This window comes from Bactrocera neohumeralis, unplaced genomic scaffold (assembly GCF_024586455.1).
Source record: "Bactrocera neohumeralis isolate Rockhampton unplaced genomic scaffold, APGP_CSIRO_Bneo_wtdbg2-racon-allhic-juicebox.fasta_v2 cluster11, whole genome shotgun sequence".
In the NCBI taxonomy this organism is placed as follows: Eukaryota; Metazoa; Arthropoda; class Insecta; order Diptera; family Tephritidae; genus Bactrocera; species Bactrocera neohumeralis.
The window spans coordinates 13,985,407-14,002,139 of NW_026089624.1; the positions used below are offsets into that span (position 1 = coordinate 13,985,407).

At 41.9% G+C, this 16,733-nt stretch overlaps 1 protein-coding gene across 5 annotated transcripts in view; it reads right to left on the reverse strand.

The window, feature by feature from the left end:
- Nucleotides 1-16,733, reverse strand: part of LOC126766091 (eukaryotic translation initiation factor 4 gamma 3) — an 89,465-nt gene that overhangs the window by 27,364 nt on the left and 45,368 nt on the right. For all 5 annotated transcript variants that reach the window (XM_050483846.1, XM_050483845.1, XM_050483847.1 and 2 more), the window contains exons 4-7: nt 10,602-11,222; nt 10,445-10,547; nt 10,272-10,386; nt 9,893-9,942 (exon numbers count right to left, since the gene is read on the reverse strand). In XM_050483846.1, the coding sequence (XP_050339803.1) occupies nt 9,893-9,942; nt 10,272-10,386; nt 10,445-10,547; nt 10,602-11,222 (889 nt within the window). The remainder of the gene's footprint in view (nt 1-9,892; nt 9,943-10,271; nt 10,387-10,444; nt 10,548-10,601; nt 11,223-16,733) is intronic.

The following is a 16,733-nucleotide window of genomic DNA, read 5'->3' on the forward strand; positions in this document are numbered from 1 at the left end:
GGTCCCAAACCCTGCGTGAAAAGGATGTTTCGCCTTCTCACTTTAGCTCGCCTTCAAACGAATTTTCTTTTGCTACCTAGAGATACTTGGTCTAGGACCGGAAGTTGTGAGCTGCTTGAGTCATATGTACAAGAATCGTTTTTGGCCCCTCCCAAGTGAATGGCAATCAGAGAACTTTTCTCACTTGCGTGAACTTCTACACATGACACCATCCGCATCAACTCAGTATATTAAATTTAGCCACTATTCCTCTGTTCAATATGCTCCGCCGCGAGTTGCTGTGGTATACATTTTTATATACTATTATTCATATAACTATTTAATACAGTGAAAATTTTATTTACGAATAAAGGCGAAAACGTTTTTGACAGTAAAAGAATCCAAGGGATTTTACTTTAGGTTTAATTTTGAATATGTTCATACAAATAAATTTCATTGCAAAAAATAACGAATTGAACGCTGCTTTCTCAATGTCTGGTTAGCAGCCTTTCTGCCCAGTTAATAAGAGCTGTCCGCTTAATAAATTGTACTTAATAAACATTAACAATGTGCATGGTTAATAGAGATGTCCGCTTAATAGAGCGTCAATTTAATAGAGCTTTCGCTGTATTTTTAATTTATGAATTGTTTTTACTATCCTATCTTCTAAGTTGGTTTGGACTGGACACAGTGCGCTAAATTTTTAGTCTTATTCGATTTCAACCGCAAGTCGCAAAAGTGGATAAGTCTTCTAAAAAATCCTTAGAATAACAGTAACAATATGTTATGAATATAAATACAATGAGCGGTCTCTAAAAGAATTTTGGTGCCGTTAGCGGAAAACATGATTTTCTATGGCTGTAAGCAATCGCAAACCAGCGACCATGTCAGGAAGGTAGTTTCCAAGCACCCTAAAACTGATTTCAGTATTTTTGCCCCTTTCTTTCGATTTTAAAATAAAACTCCGTCCTGAATGGGTTAAAGCCCTCGAGTACCAAGAGGTGTTACCTTCGGAATAGCACATACATGTTCGCGTTATATCGTGTCAGACTGCATCTCATTGAGATTTTTGTCAGTGTTGCTACTCACCGAGCTAAACTATGAGATCGGTGTATAAAATCAAAAATTAAATTCAAAGCCGGTAAGGCAGAATTGGCTTAAGAGATGTTATCTAATACGTTGTAATCGTATTTATCTAAATACATATACATATATATTTCTTTATATATAAAAAGTAGGTGTCACGTTGTTTGTCCGAGATAAACTCCTAAACTAGTGAACCGATTTTATTTTTAACTAGAGGACCCGTCCACGCTTTACTGTGGCTGATACATAGATGGTACCACTAATACCATGTATATGATTAGTCAGCCCCTATCTTTAACAGATACGTATATAAATTTGGCAACTAAGGAACTATTAGTTAATAAGATATAGCATTTTAGGTAAAGCAACTTGTGTTAGTTTACAAAAAAGTGGATAAAAAAGTTGATAAATAATTGCTTTTTGGTGGAAAATACTGTTGAATTTGAGCTCTGCACCAAAAGTAATCAACCGTTGAAAAGATATTTGATAAGCTGGAAAGAGGTGAAATAAGCACCGAGGACAATGAAGGCAGTGGACGTCCTAAAAATTCGAAAGCTCTGAAAAAGTGGGTGTCGCGCAAGTTCATCACAAAGATTTGATTTGAAGAGTGTTATGTGCTCTTTAATGGTAATAAAACCGAATTTTTGTGTCGGTGTAACAAAGAAAAATGGTTCCACCATTTCACACTGAGTTCAATAAACAGCCTAGTGGACTGCCCATTATGAACAATCCTCAAGCATGCAAAGACCAAAAAGTCTGCTGACAAGGCTATTGAATCAGTTTGAGATCAGGGTTGCAGGTAGTATAATGTTCATCGAATGATTACTGAGCCAGATATTATCCATTGTTTGGTTGGTTGCAGTTCAATTCTACCATTCCCAATCAGGGGTGTTGTGGAATCCAAAACAGAATTGCTATAAGTAGTCAGAATTGCAAATCAATTTTGATTTTCATTGGTGTCACGGAATCTGTTTGGATTTTTGTCTTTTCGAACATACGCAAAACCAATATTCGAATACGCGGTTTAATAATGTGACCAAACTTGCAAATGAATACATTTGGAAAACATCCTATTTAAATTTTTAATGAGTTCCGATTTAAAGGAAGAATTTAGGAGATAACATTTATCGAATGAATAACGACGCATTTCTTTAAGGGGGGAGCCTGCTTTAGAAGCTTCAGAAAATCGATTTTGGTAAGATCTCTTTAAAAATTATCTAATATGTCCCCAAAGTTATAGATGGAAATTCGAATTGTCGAAGCTAGAAGAGAAATAGTGACTGAGCGCCTAGCAGATATATGTACATATGAGCGTTTGTGTAGAAAGCAAAAACTTTGACTTTGATTTTTACGATTTTTCTTAATTGGCGGGCAAAATAGAAAAAAAACTTGACGTCGTATGGAATTAGGGCCAAAAAAAGTTATGTTTGAACATATGTTTTAACAACATAATGTACAATTTTTTGGTCAAACCCTACTTTTTTTCACCACAAAACCCTCAAAAAAAAAAATCGATTTTTAAAGCCTATAAAGCAGGCTCCCCCCTGACATATCCGCATTTTTGCTAAAAGTCAATAATTAACACATTTCGTGTTTTATTCTTATGTTTTCTCCTATAGAAATAAAGATAAATTAATTTGTTACAATAAAATAACTTTATTTCTTAACTTACATTTCAAATCTGTCAGCGACTATCTTCTTGCTTTGTTGCAGTTTCCGACAACTATCAGATTCCACAACACCTCTGTATATTTAGAAATTGTATTATTTTTGAGGATCAGTTTGAATTGTGCGCATATACTTCATCGTTTCCGTTTAAATATTGCACTGCTTTGCCCAATGCTTCGAAAATATTTGTGAATATATCAAATTATAATATACCTTCTTATCAACACTGCAGTTATTCCGCTATTTTTTATGTTAGATGGTAGGCACCTTGTCGCGGTGCAGGGGCTTAGGCGCAAGGCATACCCGGCGCCCCCCAATCCTGCGCGGTTGGTGCTGTTAAGCACGGACCACGCGGGATGTCGGATGCCGCATGCGTGCGCTAACCAAGAGCTACCACCTCCTTATCCAGGGTGTTATGCGACTCCCGTGCCCATTGAAACTTTGCAGCCAGGAGGTTAATGTGGCTGTATTCTAACGGAGCCTTCCCAACACCGGGCCGGATTGGGAAGTAACGGTGGCCTTACCGCGTCAAGGGGCTCTGGCGTGGCGGACCTTTCAGTTCCCCATAAAGAACACAGACCCGACAGCTCACCCTGTTTGAGCCAAGGGTCGAAAGAACAGGATGAATACCAACAACAACAAAACAAACATAAACAATGGACTTGATGACGGACAAGGGCGACGACAAAGGACAACGATAGCGGAAAATAAGAAGGAGATCGAGGCAGTGGAAGGTAAGGGGGGTCGAGGGGCTAGGCGGAAGTTTAGCTTCCTTGACGCTCTTATGCCAGAGGAGCGTTCGCTGTTTGAGGAGCACGCCAGGGAGGACGATGACGACGTGCCCTCTTGCAGCGGAGCGCACCTGGTGGCAACGCCTGGTGCCGCTGCAGCGGAGACTAAGGACACCAAGTCCCCCACCGGCAGGTGTAGTGGGTCTGCCTCGAGCGAGTCGCATCAGGCAGAGCCTGACGCCGCAAGAGGGAGAAGGAGGAGAAGGCGCAGAAGAGGTGGGCAACGCCCCCTCCCAGAAGCCGGCAAACCCGGCGGGTGCGACGACCCTCACAGAAAAGGTATGAGTGGTTCTACCATGAAGTGGTACCTACGGCACCTCCGTGACGGGAAATCCCCGGAGGCAGCGGAGGCTCTAGCGAGGAGCAAGGGCCAAGGAAACGACGCGTCTCCGGCAATGGGCAACAACAGCAGCGTGCCAGCTCGCGCGCAAGGCAGCGGTATCAGCCATGGCCAGGTCAGCACAGCTCGGACCGTAAAGCGGGGCGGCAGCAGGGCACTGCCCGCGGGCACGCACGCCTAAGCCGGAAAAAGGAAGAGCGGCCAAATCACGCCGCAGGAGCCCCCTCGATCCAAAAGGGTGCGAGGCATGGATACAAAGGCAGCCGGGGGCCAACCATCTGGACCGGCTTCTCACCGGGTGGAGGAAGGGCGGCGCGGATATGCGGATGCTGTCAGAGGCGTCCGCATGGCTGTCCTGCCTGTCGAATACCCGGCGGAGTCGCTGAAACCGGATGAGCTCACCGTGCTTCAGGACATCCTGATAGACGAGGCGTCCGAAGGAGAGGACTACACGGCGTCCTTCCTGGGCATCGACTTCAGAGGAGGTATGATGCAGGTAGACTGCCTGGACGAGTCGTCCGCCGACTGGCTGAGGGAACACGCTCCAAAGCTGGGAGGCTGGACGGGCCCTGTCCTCTGCATGAAGAGGGTGGAAGATGTGCCTCCTCCCTCGGAGCGGGGACAGGACATACGAGCACGCCCTGAACCTGGTGAGGAACCAGAACCGGGGACTCAGTATCTCGTCCTGGTGTGTTGCAGGCAGCAAAAAGGAGAAGCTAGGTGACATTGAGGGATGGAGGTTAGACCTGTACATCAACGATGAGTCATATAAGTATGTCCGGGCCGCGAACTTCCGCCTGTTCTACAGGTATAGCACGGTCGTCATGCGGCCCTACAAGCCTGTTTACACTGCGGGCAAGGAAGCTAAAACGCCTGCGACTCTACAGGACAAGGGCGTCGACAACCCGGCAGTGCCGGAGTCCGCCCCGGAGGAAACAAAAATGGAAGTGGACGAGTTGTCGGAGCAGCCCTGCGGGAGCAAGTCCGGACAGGCAGGGCCAGCAACGACCACTGACGTCCCAGCAGATGGCCGGAACACGGAGCTACCCTCAACGCAGGAGCTCCTAGACGGACTAGGAGGCCCAATGGAAAGCAGTGCGGGTGTCGGTTAGAGGATCTCTCTCTCCTCGAGCCCATTCTATGATGGCCGACGTCATGGAAATTGTCCAAGTGAACCTGCATCATGCGACGGCAGCCTCAGCTGTCATTACAAGCAGGTTCACTGCGGAGAAACTGGGCGCACTGCTGATCCAAGAGCCTTGGGTCTATAAGGGAGGGATAAAGGGCCTCAAGACGGAGGCAAATAAGGTAATCTGGGACCTCTCTAGCGAGAGGCCTAGGACGTGTATAGTTGTCAGAAGCAATATTGATTTTTTTTGCATTTCAGAGTTTCTGACACAGGTTTTGGTGGCGGTACAGGCCAGGGATACTGAGGGCAAAGACCTCGTCCTGGCCTCAGCATACTTTCCGGGAGAAATAGCAACGGCACCCCCGGAGGCGGTGGAAAGGCTGGTAGAGCACTGCAAACGGCATAAGCTCCCCCTCATCATCGGCTGCGATGCAAACGCTCACCACACAGAATGGGGTAGCACCGACTGCAACGCGAGAGGTGAGTCCCATTAGAATATGTTGTAGGCAGTAATCTAGCGATTGAAAACGTAAGGTGTGAACCCACTTTCGTAACTATTAACAGGAGGGAAGTACTGGACCTCACCTTGAGCCTGCAAATGGATTGGTCTCGCAATGGAGAGTCTCCACGGAGCCCTTCTTGTCAGACCACAGGATTTTAAGGTTCACGCTAAAGGCAGAGGTCAGGAAACTCCCCCCCAGACGTAACCCTCGGAAGGCGAACTGGGATGCCTTCAGGGTTATACTAGGTGAGGAATTGGGCAGGGGGGAGCAGACCGATAACAGCGTGTCAGGCCCAGGCTTGCAGGTTAGGCTATCTAAGCTAAACGAGTCTATCATTAACGCTTATCATGGCAGCTGCCCCCTACAGGTGACCACAGACAGGCGAAACAGTCCCTGGTGGTCCAGGAAACTATCAGACCTCCGGAAAAAAGTACGCAGACTATTCAACAAAGCGAAGCGTATGGGGGTCTGGGAGGAATATAGGAGCTATCTCACTTTATACAATAAGGAGATCAGGTCTGCAAAGCAGGCTAGCTTCAGGAGATTCTGCGAGAACGTTACCTCAACGCCAGAGGCGGCCCGGCTGCATAAAGCTCTGGCTAGAGGCACCAACGACGCAGTAGTAGCAATCAAAAGAGGAGATGGGACATTCACGATCAGCGCAGAGGACAGAGCGACGGAGCTTCTGCGGGCGCACTTCCCGGAGACGGTTCGGGAAGACCAGTGTCTACCTTTGATCGAACACAGGCCATCCCGCGAGGATTGGAGTACCGCCAAACGGCTTTTTACGGCGGACTCGATCCGGTGGGCAATGGCCTCGTTTGAGAGATTCAAGTCTCCGGGAGTGGATGGTATTTTTCCAGCGCTGTTACAACAGGGGGAGCAGTATTTACTGCCGGCTGCTGAGGGAAAGACTCGCATTGGCGTGCATCCCTGAAGTATGGAGGACATCGAAGGTGATCTTCATACCCAAGGTGGGTAGGAAAGACTACTCATTGGCGAAATCCTTCAGGCCAATCAGTCTAACGTCTTTCCTACTAAAAACCATGGAGAAGATCGTGGACCATGAAATAAGGTCGACAGTGCTGAAGAGAGCACCCCTGCATGCGGCTCAGCACGCCTACAGAGCTGGTAGATCCACTAACACTGCTCTGTACCAGATAACCTCTGAAATAGAGAGTTCACTGGAGCATGGAGGTGATGCTTTGCGCGTTCTTGGACATCGAAGGTGCCTTTGACAACACGTCTCATTAAAGTGTAGCCAAGGCACTGGAGAAAAGGAATGTGGCAGCACCGGTGCGCAGATGGATTGAATCTGTATTGCGTACCAGAGTTGCTGAGACCACAGTAGATGACAAAAGGATTCGTCTTGGCACAACAAGAGGCTGCCCACAGGGAGGTGTGTTATCACCCCTGCTATGGAGTCTAGTTGTAGACGACCTGTTAGAACTGCTAACGAACAATGGGATCCGCTGCCAAGGGTATGCGGACGATATTGTAATTATAGCAAGAGGCGAAGACACTCTCTGTGACCTAATACAAAGAAGTTTAAGCCTGGCGAAGATGTGGTGTAAAGAGGTTGAATTAAACATCAATCCCTCCAAGACGACCGTAGTCCCGTTTACGAGAGCAGGTCCTTACCCGGTCTCAGGAATCTTAGACTTGGGGGCAGAGAGATAGGAATGACCGGAAGTGTCAAATACCTAGGCTTAATGCTAGACTCTACGTTGCGGTGGAATCAGCATGTAAACCTGACCCTGGTCAAGGCAACAAAAGCTTTATTGGTGTGCAACCGGCTGGCGGGCAAGTCCTGGGGCTGTAAGCCAAGGATCCTCAGATGGTTGTACACCATGATAGTGCGACCAATAATCACATACGGGGCGGTGGCTTGGGCCTCAATAGCGTCGCAGACTTCGGTTAAGACTAAGCTATCGAAGCTGCAGCGGCTAGCCTGTGTCTGCATGACGGGTGCAATGCGCACCTGTCCAACGGTAACACTGGAGGTTCTGACGGAGCTTACTCCGCTTCATTTGGTTATCGGTCAGGTGGCCAAGCACACAATTCTGCAAATAACGGCAGAGGGGTGGGGCAAAGGTAGGGTAATCTCGTCCCAGAGGATGGAAAAGATAAGTGGCGATGTACCATCAGCCCTCCTCCCGACGGACAGCACTACCAAAACAGTTAACTTCAAGAAGTTTAAGGTCACCCTCGGCAGCAAAGGCGAGTGGAATGATTCCAATCTCGAACTGATGCTGAGGAATAGTACGCTAAGGTGGTACACCGACGGATCGAAAATGTCGGAGGGAATCGGTGCGGGGATCGTGGGCCCACGCACTAAGCTCTCCATACCCATGGGAGAGTTCCCAAGCATTTTCCAGGCAGAAGTTTTTGCCATAAGTCGGTGTATAGAAATAAACCTCCATCGCAACTATCGCAATGAGAGAATAGCCATTCTCAGCGATAGCCAAGCGGCGCTAAAAGCGATCGCTTCTTACGAAATCAAAGTGCAGAGAGAGGCTGAACAGCCTTGCAGAACGTAACCAGGTACACCTAATCAAACGCGTGGTATGAGACATGCCAAGTTGCTAATGGGAGGATACAATCTAAGCAGGTTCAAGGTTATAATAAACCTCCCCAGGAACAAGCTCAGGCTACTGGTCGCATGGTATACCGGCCACTGCAAGTTGAATAGGCACCTGTACAACATGGGACTATCCTCTTGCATTAACTGCCGGTTCTGCGACTTGGAGCCTGAAACCCCGGAACACCTGCTGATTGACTGCACAGCAGTCTGTAGACGCAGGACTAAGGCCCTCGAATCAATACTTCCGGATAGGGATCGCATAGCCTCACTAGCACCCGGTAGAATATTGGACTTCATCAATGTGCTGGGGCTAGGTGAGTCTATGTAAGGTAGGAGAGGGCACAATGGACCAAAGATCGCGGTGCATTCCTCATATTAATCAATCAATGTTAGATGTAGGGTTTGGTATGTAATGAATGCATTTGTGTCCTCCGCCCATAATCTAGCAAAGTAGCCCCACTACCTTGATGACGAAAATTTCAATGCCATTTTTTTTTTTAATATTTAAAATATCTGATCAGTATTACCCATTTACTAAGTATGCATACATACGAAAATTAGTATCCCCGCATTGGCTTTGTTTTATTTTTTTATTATTATTATTTTTTTTTTTTTGAATTAATAAAATATTTAAATGATTCTTACATGTGTTCAGCTTAGGATGTGAAATATAATTTTAATATTTATGAATTGTATTGACTTTTACATAAAGAAATAAAAAATATCCTATGTCCGTCCCCTGGTTCTTAGCTACCTCCCCATCAATGTTCAGCCAAATCTTTTCAGCCGTTCTTGAGTTATAATTATTTTAACAAAGGGCTGGGTAAGCGTTTTAACTAGTTGAACCTTTGATATAATTAAATTAATTTTACATTAATATTAGCTGTAAGAAATATAATATCTTCTAAAATTTCAAATCCCAAATCTGCTGCCAACATCAACATAGGTTGTATCAAATTGTAATAGATTTAAAATAATTCTATTAATCTTCACCTCGACTTAAAAAAAAAATAAGAAAAAAATATATAGTATGTGAGATAGGGATTGGGATACATTTATTACTTTAAAGGGCTATACCAGTGTGAGACTTTCCAAAAATTTTTTTTTTTGCTTTTTCGTTAGCTTATATGTAGTATATTCAAAAATATCCTGTTAAATCGACAAGGTCTTATCTTGAATAGTTTTTGAATAGCAGCTTTCTAAACAGCGACCGCTCAGAGGTGCAAACATATATACTCGTAAATGGCACTTTAAACGCGTATTTCTCGAAACATTTTTCAAAATTTGCTGACATCATAACTCAACGAGAAATTGACCGATCGACTTCAAATTAAAATGGGTATAGTTGAATACATTTGCTATACAATGGACTACGAACTTTTTGATTGGTTGAAAATTGTCAATTTGGCATTAAAGAAACGACTATTTTTTTCGTAAAAAAAAACGATTTTTTTTTTTCAAAACTACGCCATTTTCTTAATTTTTGATATTTTTTAAGGATCGTAGTTCATTGTATAGAAAATATTTTTAAGTGTAATAAACATTTTGAATTTTTTTGTTTCAGCTACTCATTCGACCGGAATCATGCCAGCAGTTGAGGCACTTTTTTGTCGGCACTTCCGCAGACAGCACATAACTCCGTTATTTTTCAATATTTTTAATATAGCTAAAAATATACTTTATTACGTCCATAGAACGTCGAAACTTTCAATCTAGTACTTTCTTTTAAAAAAATTCAAGAAAATCGCCTTATTTTTCATGCGTCACACTGGTATAGCCCCTTAACTCAAACAAATTTTTTCATTTACTCACCTGCAGTGTGCACGGAATTTCCATCCTTTGGATTTATGATAGGAAGAATTCTGAAAAAAAAAATCATTTGTAAAATAATTTTTAAGGAGAATGGTGTGTAAAAGAAATCCTTGTGTATCCCAAAAAAAAAATTTAACCAATTTTAAATTTCTGGTTCAGGCTTAGTTAGCTTTTTCGAAAAGTCGATTTTTTTTTCAATGTACATACATATGTATATTCTCAAAAAATTCCAAGTTTGTCCGTCTTGCATTTCAGTAATTTAAAACACACAAAGTTTTATTTTAATGAAAATATATCTTCGAATTCCACATGAGTTTTTCTCGAAAGTGTTATTTCAGAGTTGGTATGCATAATTTTCATGTACTTGATAATAACTCACTTTTTACTTCGGGGCTTTTGCACCGAAGTCAGGATTTCTACGGAAGGGCCATCAGATATAGCAGACACAATTGGAGTCTGACTAAGAGATCCGTCCCGAGATATGTGTGACATGTCTGAAAAATTATACAGAGTACTGTTAGCTAAGTTCGTCTATGATCTTAAAATACTTACCCATCATCTCATATGGTATACTACGCAGTTGTTCAGCCATAACAATCGGTTGTTGGACATATATGTTTTGTTCGGTATACTCAATATCTGCACTGGACGATGTCTGTGAAAAACATTTAAATGCAAACATGATTCAAAAAAAAGGAATAGACTTTACCTTTGATCCATCATAATCTTCAAAGATATCCTTATTGGTGTTGGGGTCAATTATTTTGATAGCATGGAGACGTCTACGAGTTGACTTTTGGCCAGCTTGTGTGGGTAATGTCGTTTGTACAACACCAACAATTGACTGAACGGCCACCTGCTGTCCGTTAGTGTTCGGAGCTACGCCTAATACCGTTGGATTAGTTCCAGTTGGGACTGCACTTGCAGATAGCACTGTTCCGGGCGCCAATGGCATTTGTGTTTGTGTTGCGCCTGGTGGTCCCGGCATCGGACCATTCGGACCTGTCATAGTGTTGCTAACACCAGTTGTAACACCAACGGCACCACGCTGTGTAGGAACAGGATAGTACGAGGGATATGGGTATGGATAATTTGGTTGTAATGGTTGTGGGTATTGTGCGTACGATGGCGCAGGAAATGCCTGACGCTGATATTGCGGGAATGGCTGTACAACAACGCTTTGATGCATAGTTTGTGGATACATAGCTGGAATCGGAACATGGCGAGTACCATTGCGAGGTGCTGGACTTGCGGAAGGTCCTCGATATAAACTACCTGCTGAATTTGTATGTACTTGGCTGGAGCTGTTGGTAACAGTCGGTTGAACAAACTATACAAATAAATTCGTTGTATTCGTAAGTAAGAATCAATATAAACATCAACTGAGTATCAATACATAGTATAAAAGAAAATTGATTTTTCTGTCCCTATGTATACTTAAATCTTTAAAACTACGCAACGGATTTTGATGCGGTTTTTTTAATAGGTAGAATGATTGAAGAGGACGGTTTATAAGTACAATAACATCCACTAAATAGTGGAGAAACACTGTTATTTTAGAGCTTTCTTATGTGATGTAAATAATTACGTTTTTCCCGCTTCCATCGCAAACGCAGACTGAACCCTACGAAATTTATCAAAATAATGTACTAAGTATTGTATACATTGAAAAGGTCTACAGAAAATTCGGCGATGGTATAATATGTCTATCTCTTATGATTATTCCACAATAGCATTTTTTGTCATTTACTTTTCACGACAAATAATGACTAATTCTCAAAGCGATTTTAACCAATACAGTATTAATCCTTATCCAATTAAATACCTTAAATACATTATAGATTTAATAAATGTAGATCTTTATGACCCTTTACAGCATATGATTTAAGTGCATATATTCGAAGATATTACAGATTTAAAAATTGCGGGACGTAGCGTTTGCGGCGGTACTGGCCGGCCAATTTTCATCATGTGCAGTCCACTAGAATGACTATCGATTGAACTCCATTGAGAAATGTTTCTATTGTTTCACACCGACGCAAAAATTCGTTTTAATTACGATTGAAGAGCACTCAAACATTCTTGAGAATCAGCAATTAGTTGTTATTGTTGGATTATGAACTTACGAGGCACCCACTTTCCACAGGGCTTTCGCCTCTTTAGGGCGTCATTGTTCTCGGTGCTCATTTCGTGTCTTTTTAATTTAGCAAAAATCTTTCCAAATGTGGAATTTCGTAATGCAAAGCCAAAATTCAACACTATTTTTTCCCAAGAATATTAACACACGAAATGGTTTTGCTTTCTTTTTTTTAAACTAACACAAGTTGCTTCACAAAAATGCTATATCTCATTAACTAATAGTCATAATCTAACTAATAGAAATCATACAGATGGTAGTAGTAGTATTATCTATGTGTCAGCCACAGTAAAGCGTGGGCGGGTCCTTTAGTAAATTTAAATACATAATATAAACACAACAAAGATTATATTTGGGTAACTGCAGTTCATTTTTTGAAATTAAGATGATTATACTTTTAATTATATGTATTAATACTAGCCCAACCCATCTTATTTTTATATAGAAGATATAAAGATATGTGATGACCAGAAACGATTCTTTTACATATGGCTCTGGCAGCTCACGACTTCCGGTCTTTAACCAAGTATCCTCTGGGTAGCCTAAGAACATCCGTTTGAAGGCGAGCTGAAGTGAGAAGGCGAACGTCCCCTACATAGGGTTGTGCGCTGGGTTTGGGACCCGCCACGTAAAAAAATAACCCCCAATGAAAAGATACAAGCCTCGGATGAGTGACCCCCATTTTGATAATAAGGGAACTCTGAGACGGCATTACAAACTTCTCTCGTACAGCTGCAACCGAAACCATTGGTTTTCGGAAAATGCAAGAGAACAGCTGATAGGACGAGAAGCGCCGTGTCGCAGCGGAGAGAAAACAAACTGCCTACCTCGCAACGTTACAATCAACCACAACAAGAGCGGGATGGGATAGATACCGAGAGTTGAAGAGAGAAGCGAGACGCATGTGCAGACAGAAAAAGAGAGAGACCGAAATGCGTGAGTATGAAGGGCTTAGCAAGCTGGCCCACAGGGGTAATGTTAAATTCTATGAAAAGATGCGGCGACTAATAAAAGGTTACTCAACCAAAGTATACTCTTGTAGAACCCCCAAAGGTGATCTAGATCATCACCGATGCCCAGAACATACTTAAAATATGGAGGGAACACTTCTCCATCCTGCTGAATGCCAGTGAACGTACAACGCCAGGAGAAGGCGAACCCGACCGTGAAGAAGTTCGAATAGCAATTACCCGCCTGAAGAACAACAAAGCGGCCGGGGCCTATGGAGCATACGAAATGATTGGTATTTAAGTGTGCTATGCCCAATGCATAAAAACACCATGCGCCAAATCTTGGAAAAGATCCGTGAAAGAAGAATCGACACACACCACCTCTTCGTCGATTTCAAAGCTGCTTTCGACAGCACGAAAAGGAGCTGCCTTTATGCCACGATGTCTGAATTTGGTATCCCCGCAAAACTAATACGGCTGTGTAAACTGACGTTGAGCAACACGAAAAGCTCCGTCAGGATCCGGAAGGACCTCTCCGAGCCGTTCGATACCAAACGAGGTTTCAGACAAGGCGACTCCCTATCGTGCGACTTCTTCAACCTGCTTCTGGAGAAAATAGTTCGAGCTGCAGAACTAAACAGAGAAGGTACCATCTTCTATAAGAGTGTACAGCAGCCGACGTATGCCGATTATATTGATATCATCGGCCTCAACACCCGCGCCGTTAGTTCTGCTTTCTCCAGACTGGACAAGGAAGCAAAAGAAATGGGTCCGGCAGTGAACGAGGGCTAGACGAAATATCTCCTGTCATCAAACAAACAGTCGTCGCACTCGCGACTTGGCTCTCACGTCACTGTTAACAGTCATAACTTATAAGTCGTAGATAATTTCGTCTATCTTGGAACCAGCGTAAACACCACCAATAACGTCAGCCTAGAAATCCAACGCAGGATAACTCTTGCCAACAGGTGCTACTTCGGACTGAGTAGGCAATTGAGAAGCAAACTCCTCTCTCGACGAACAAAAACCAAACTCTATAAGTCACTCATAATTCCCGTCCTGCAATATGGTGCAGAGGCTTGGACGATGTCAACAAAATAAAAAAGTAAAGTTTTTAATAGCGTTATATTGGAAGAAGGCGTGCTTGTGAACCGATTTCACCCATATCACTTGTTATCAGGGTGTCACGAAGATATTATATACCGAATTTCATTGAAATCGGTTGAGTAGTTCTTGAGATATGGTTTTTGGTCCATAAGTGGGCGACGCCACGCCCATTTTCAATTTTAAAAAAGCCTGGATGCAGCTTCCTTCTGCCATTTCTTCCGCAAAATTTAGTGTTTCTAAGGTTTTTTGTTTGTTGGTTAACGCACTTTTAGTGATTTTCAACATAACCTTTGTATGGGAGGTGGGCGTGGTTATTATCCGATTTCCTCCATTTTCGAACTGTATATGGAAATGCCTGAAGGAAACGACTCTATAGAGTTTGGTTGACATAGCTATAGTAGTTTCCGAGATATGTACAAAAAACTTAGCAGAGGGCTGGGCCACGCCCACTTTACCAAAAAAATTACGTCAAAATATGCCCCTCCCTAATGCGATCCTTTGTGCCAAATTTCACTTTAATATCTTTATTTATGGCTTAGTTATGACACTTTATAGGTTTTCGGTTTTCGCCATTTTGTGGGCCTTGTTATGGAGCCAAGAAATACGTGTACCAAGTTTCATTATGATATCTCAATTTTTACTCAAGTTACAGCTTGCGCGGACGGACGGACAGACAGACATCCGGATTTCAACTCTACTCGTCACCCTGATCACTTTGGTATATATAACCCTATATCTGACTCTTTTAGTTTTAGGACTTACAAACAACCGTTATGTGAACAAAACTATTATACTCTCCTTAGCAACTTTGTTGCGAGAGTATAAAAATCGGCACAATGAGTAATAGCACAATAAATTAATTTAATCGGAAAACGAACGAAAATCGATAACAATTGCGAAAAACCGACCGATAATTGCAAAAGTGTATCGAAAAATTGCGAAAAATATAATAATTTTAATTTTTCAATTAATATTTGTTTTGTGTTAGTTTGCGTTTCTTTTGTTTGCATTGCTTTCAGTAATTCGCACTCGTTTACGTCCCTTTGGCACAGGATATAGCGGCAGCTCATTCCCATGACGCACATGGGAGCATTTGGTCTCAAAAGCCGGACAAAAGTATTTATAGTTATTTTATGAATGAAAATTAATTAAAATGCATACATGAATATAATAACGCAGTATATTAAAAAAAAACTGGTAAGGAAGGGCTAAGTTCGGGTGCAACCGAACATTTTATACTCTTCAAAGGTCAACCTGTGAATTGAAATCCATGCAATCTTATATATACCAATAATATATATAACTCCTATCTGACAGTCAGATAAAGTTTGTTAGAAAAACGAAAATCATTAAATGTAGTATATGGAAGTTTGAGTAGTACTCGTATCGACCAAATTTTATCTATTTTTGCTCATCACACATTCACTACTATGCTCTAATACATACTCAAAAAAATGTTCTCTGGGTTTCATTAAGGTACTTTACATTGAATCAACAATCATATGGAACAGAGTCAAGTGGATGATCGAAAAACCTGGTAATAGGTATGTATATGGGGGAAGGGTCAAGTTTTCGCCCAATTGTATCTATTTTAGGCGCAAAAATACACTATTATGAATAAAACATGTTCTGCAATTTTCATGCAATTGGCCTAAATATTGGCGGATATATCCAGCATAAAGTCACCTATAAGTACGAAAATCTTTATATTAGATATATGGGGGCTCAGGGAAGTATTGACCCGACTCAACTCATCTTTGATAAAAAGAAATACAATTGTCAGGAAAGGATTCCGTCTGAATTTCAGTCTTATATATCACGGATTGAACGATATTTTTTCGAAAAAATTATTTGTGGCTTTAGAAAACACTTTTGTCGAGGGAAAATTGACGAAAGTTGGTGTGTCGACTGTTTCGGATTATGAATTTGAAATAGAAGACTCACTTACAATCCTCAATCTTTTTCTACTATCGTCACTGTTTAAATCAGTTGTTTCACTCTCAAAATACAATATCAAATTATGCGCGAAGTTAGAATACGATTAGCCCTACGGAGCACCAAAAGCACACTGAACAGCGCAGCAGATTTGCGCCTCTCCGAATTTTTCGACACAAACTCTCAAGCCAGTTTTGCGTCGCTTAACACTCTAACGGATATGTATATATTGCTGTACATATTTTTTTTATGTATTTTTGCCACTGTATTTAACAATTTATTCACATAATGTGTGTAATTATTAATCACTTTTCATATCACTCTCTTTTTTATATACTAGCTGACCCCGCAGCCGTTGTCCTGCGTGAAATTAAGTGTTTTGAAATGAAAAAAGTTGAAATTGTATTGTGTCGAAAATGATTTATTTTCGATTTTTCTACATTTTTTTAATGTAGCGCAACTTAATAAACATAATTTTTTGATTTCTGTTCTGGTGCGTAAATATACAGAGAAGATGGGGTTCCAACTTTATTTGAAATCCATTTATTATTCATACAATAAGAAAATGATTGCAAACAAGCAAAAAATTAGTGTTACCATATTTTGTAATGGAATAAAAATAAGAAAAATAAGATAACAGAAAAATTCATTGTCGTTTAATGATTAATGTAAAGTGTTTCAGAATTTTGATTATCTAGATAATCAAAAAGGA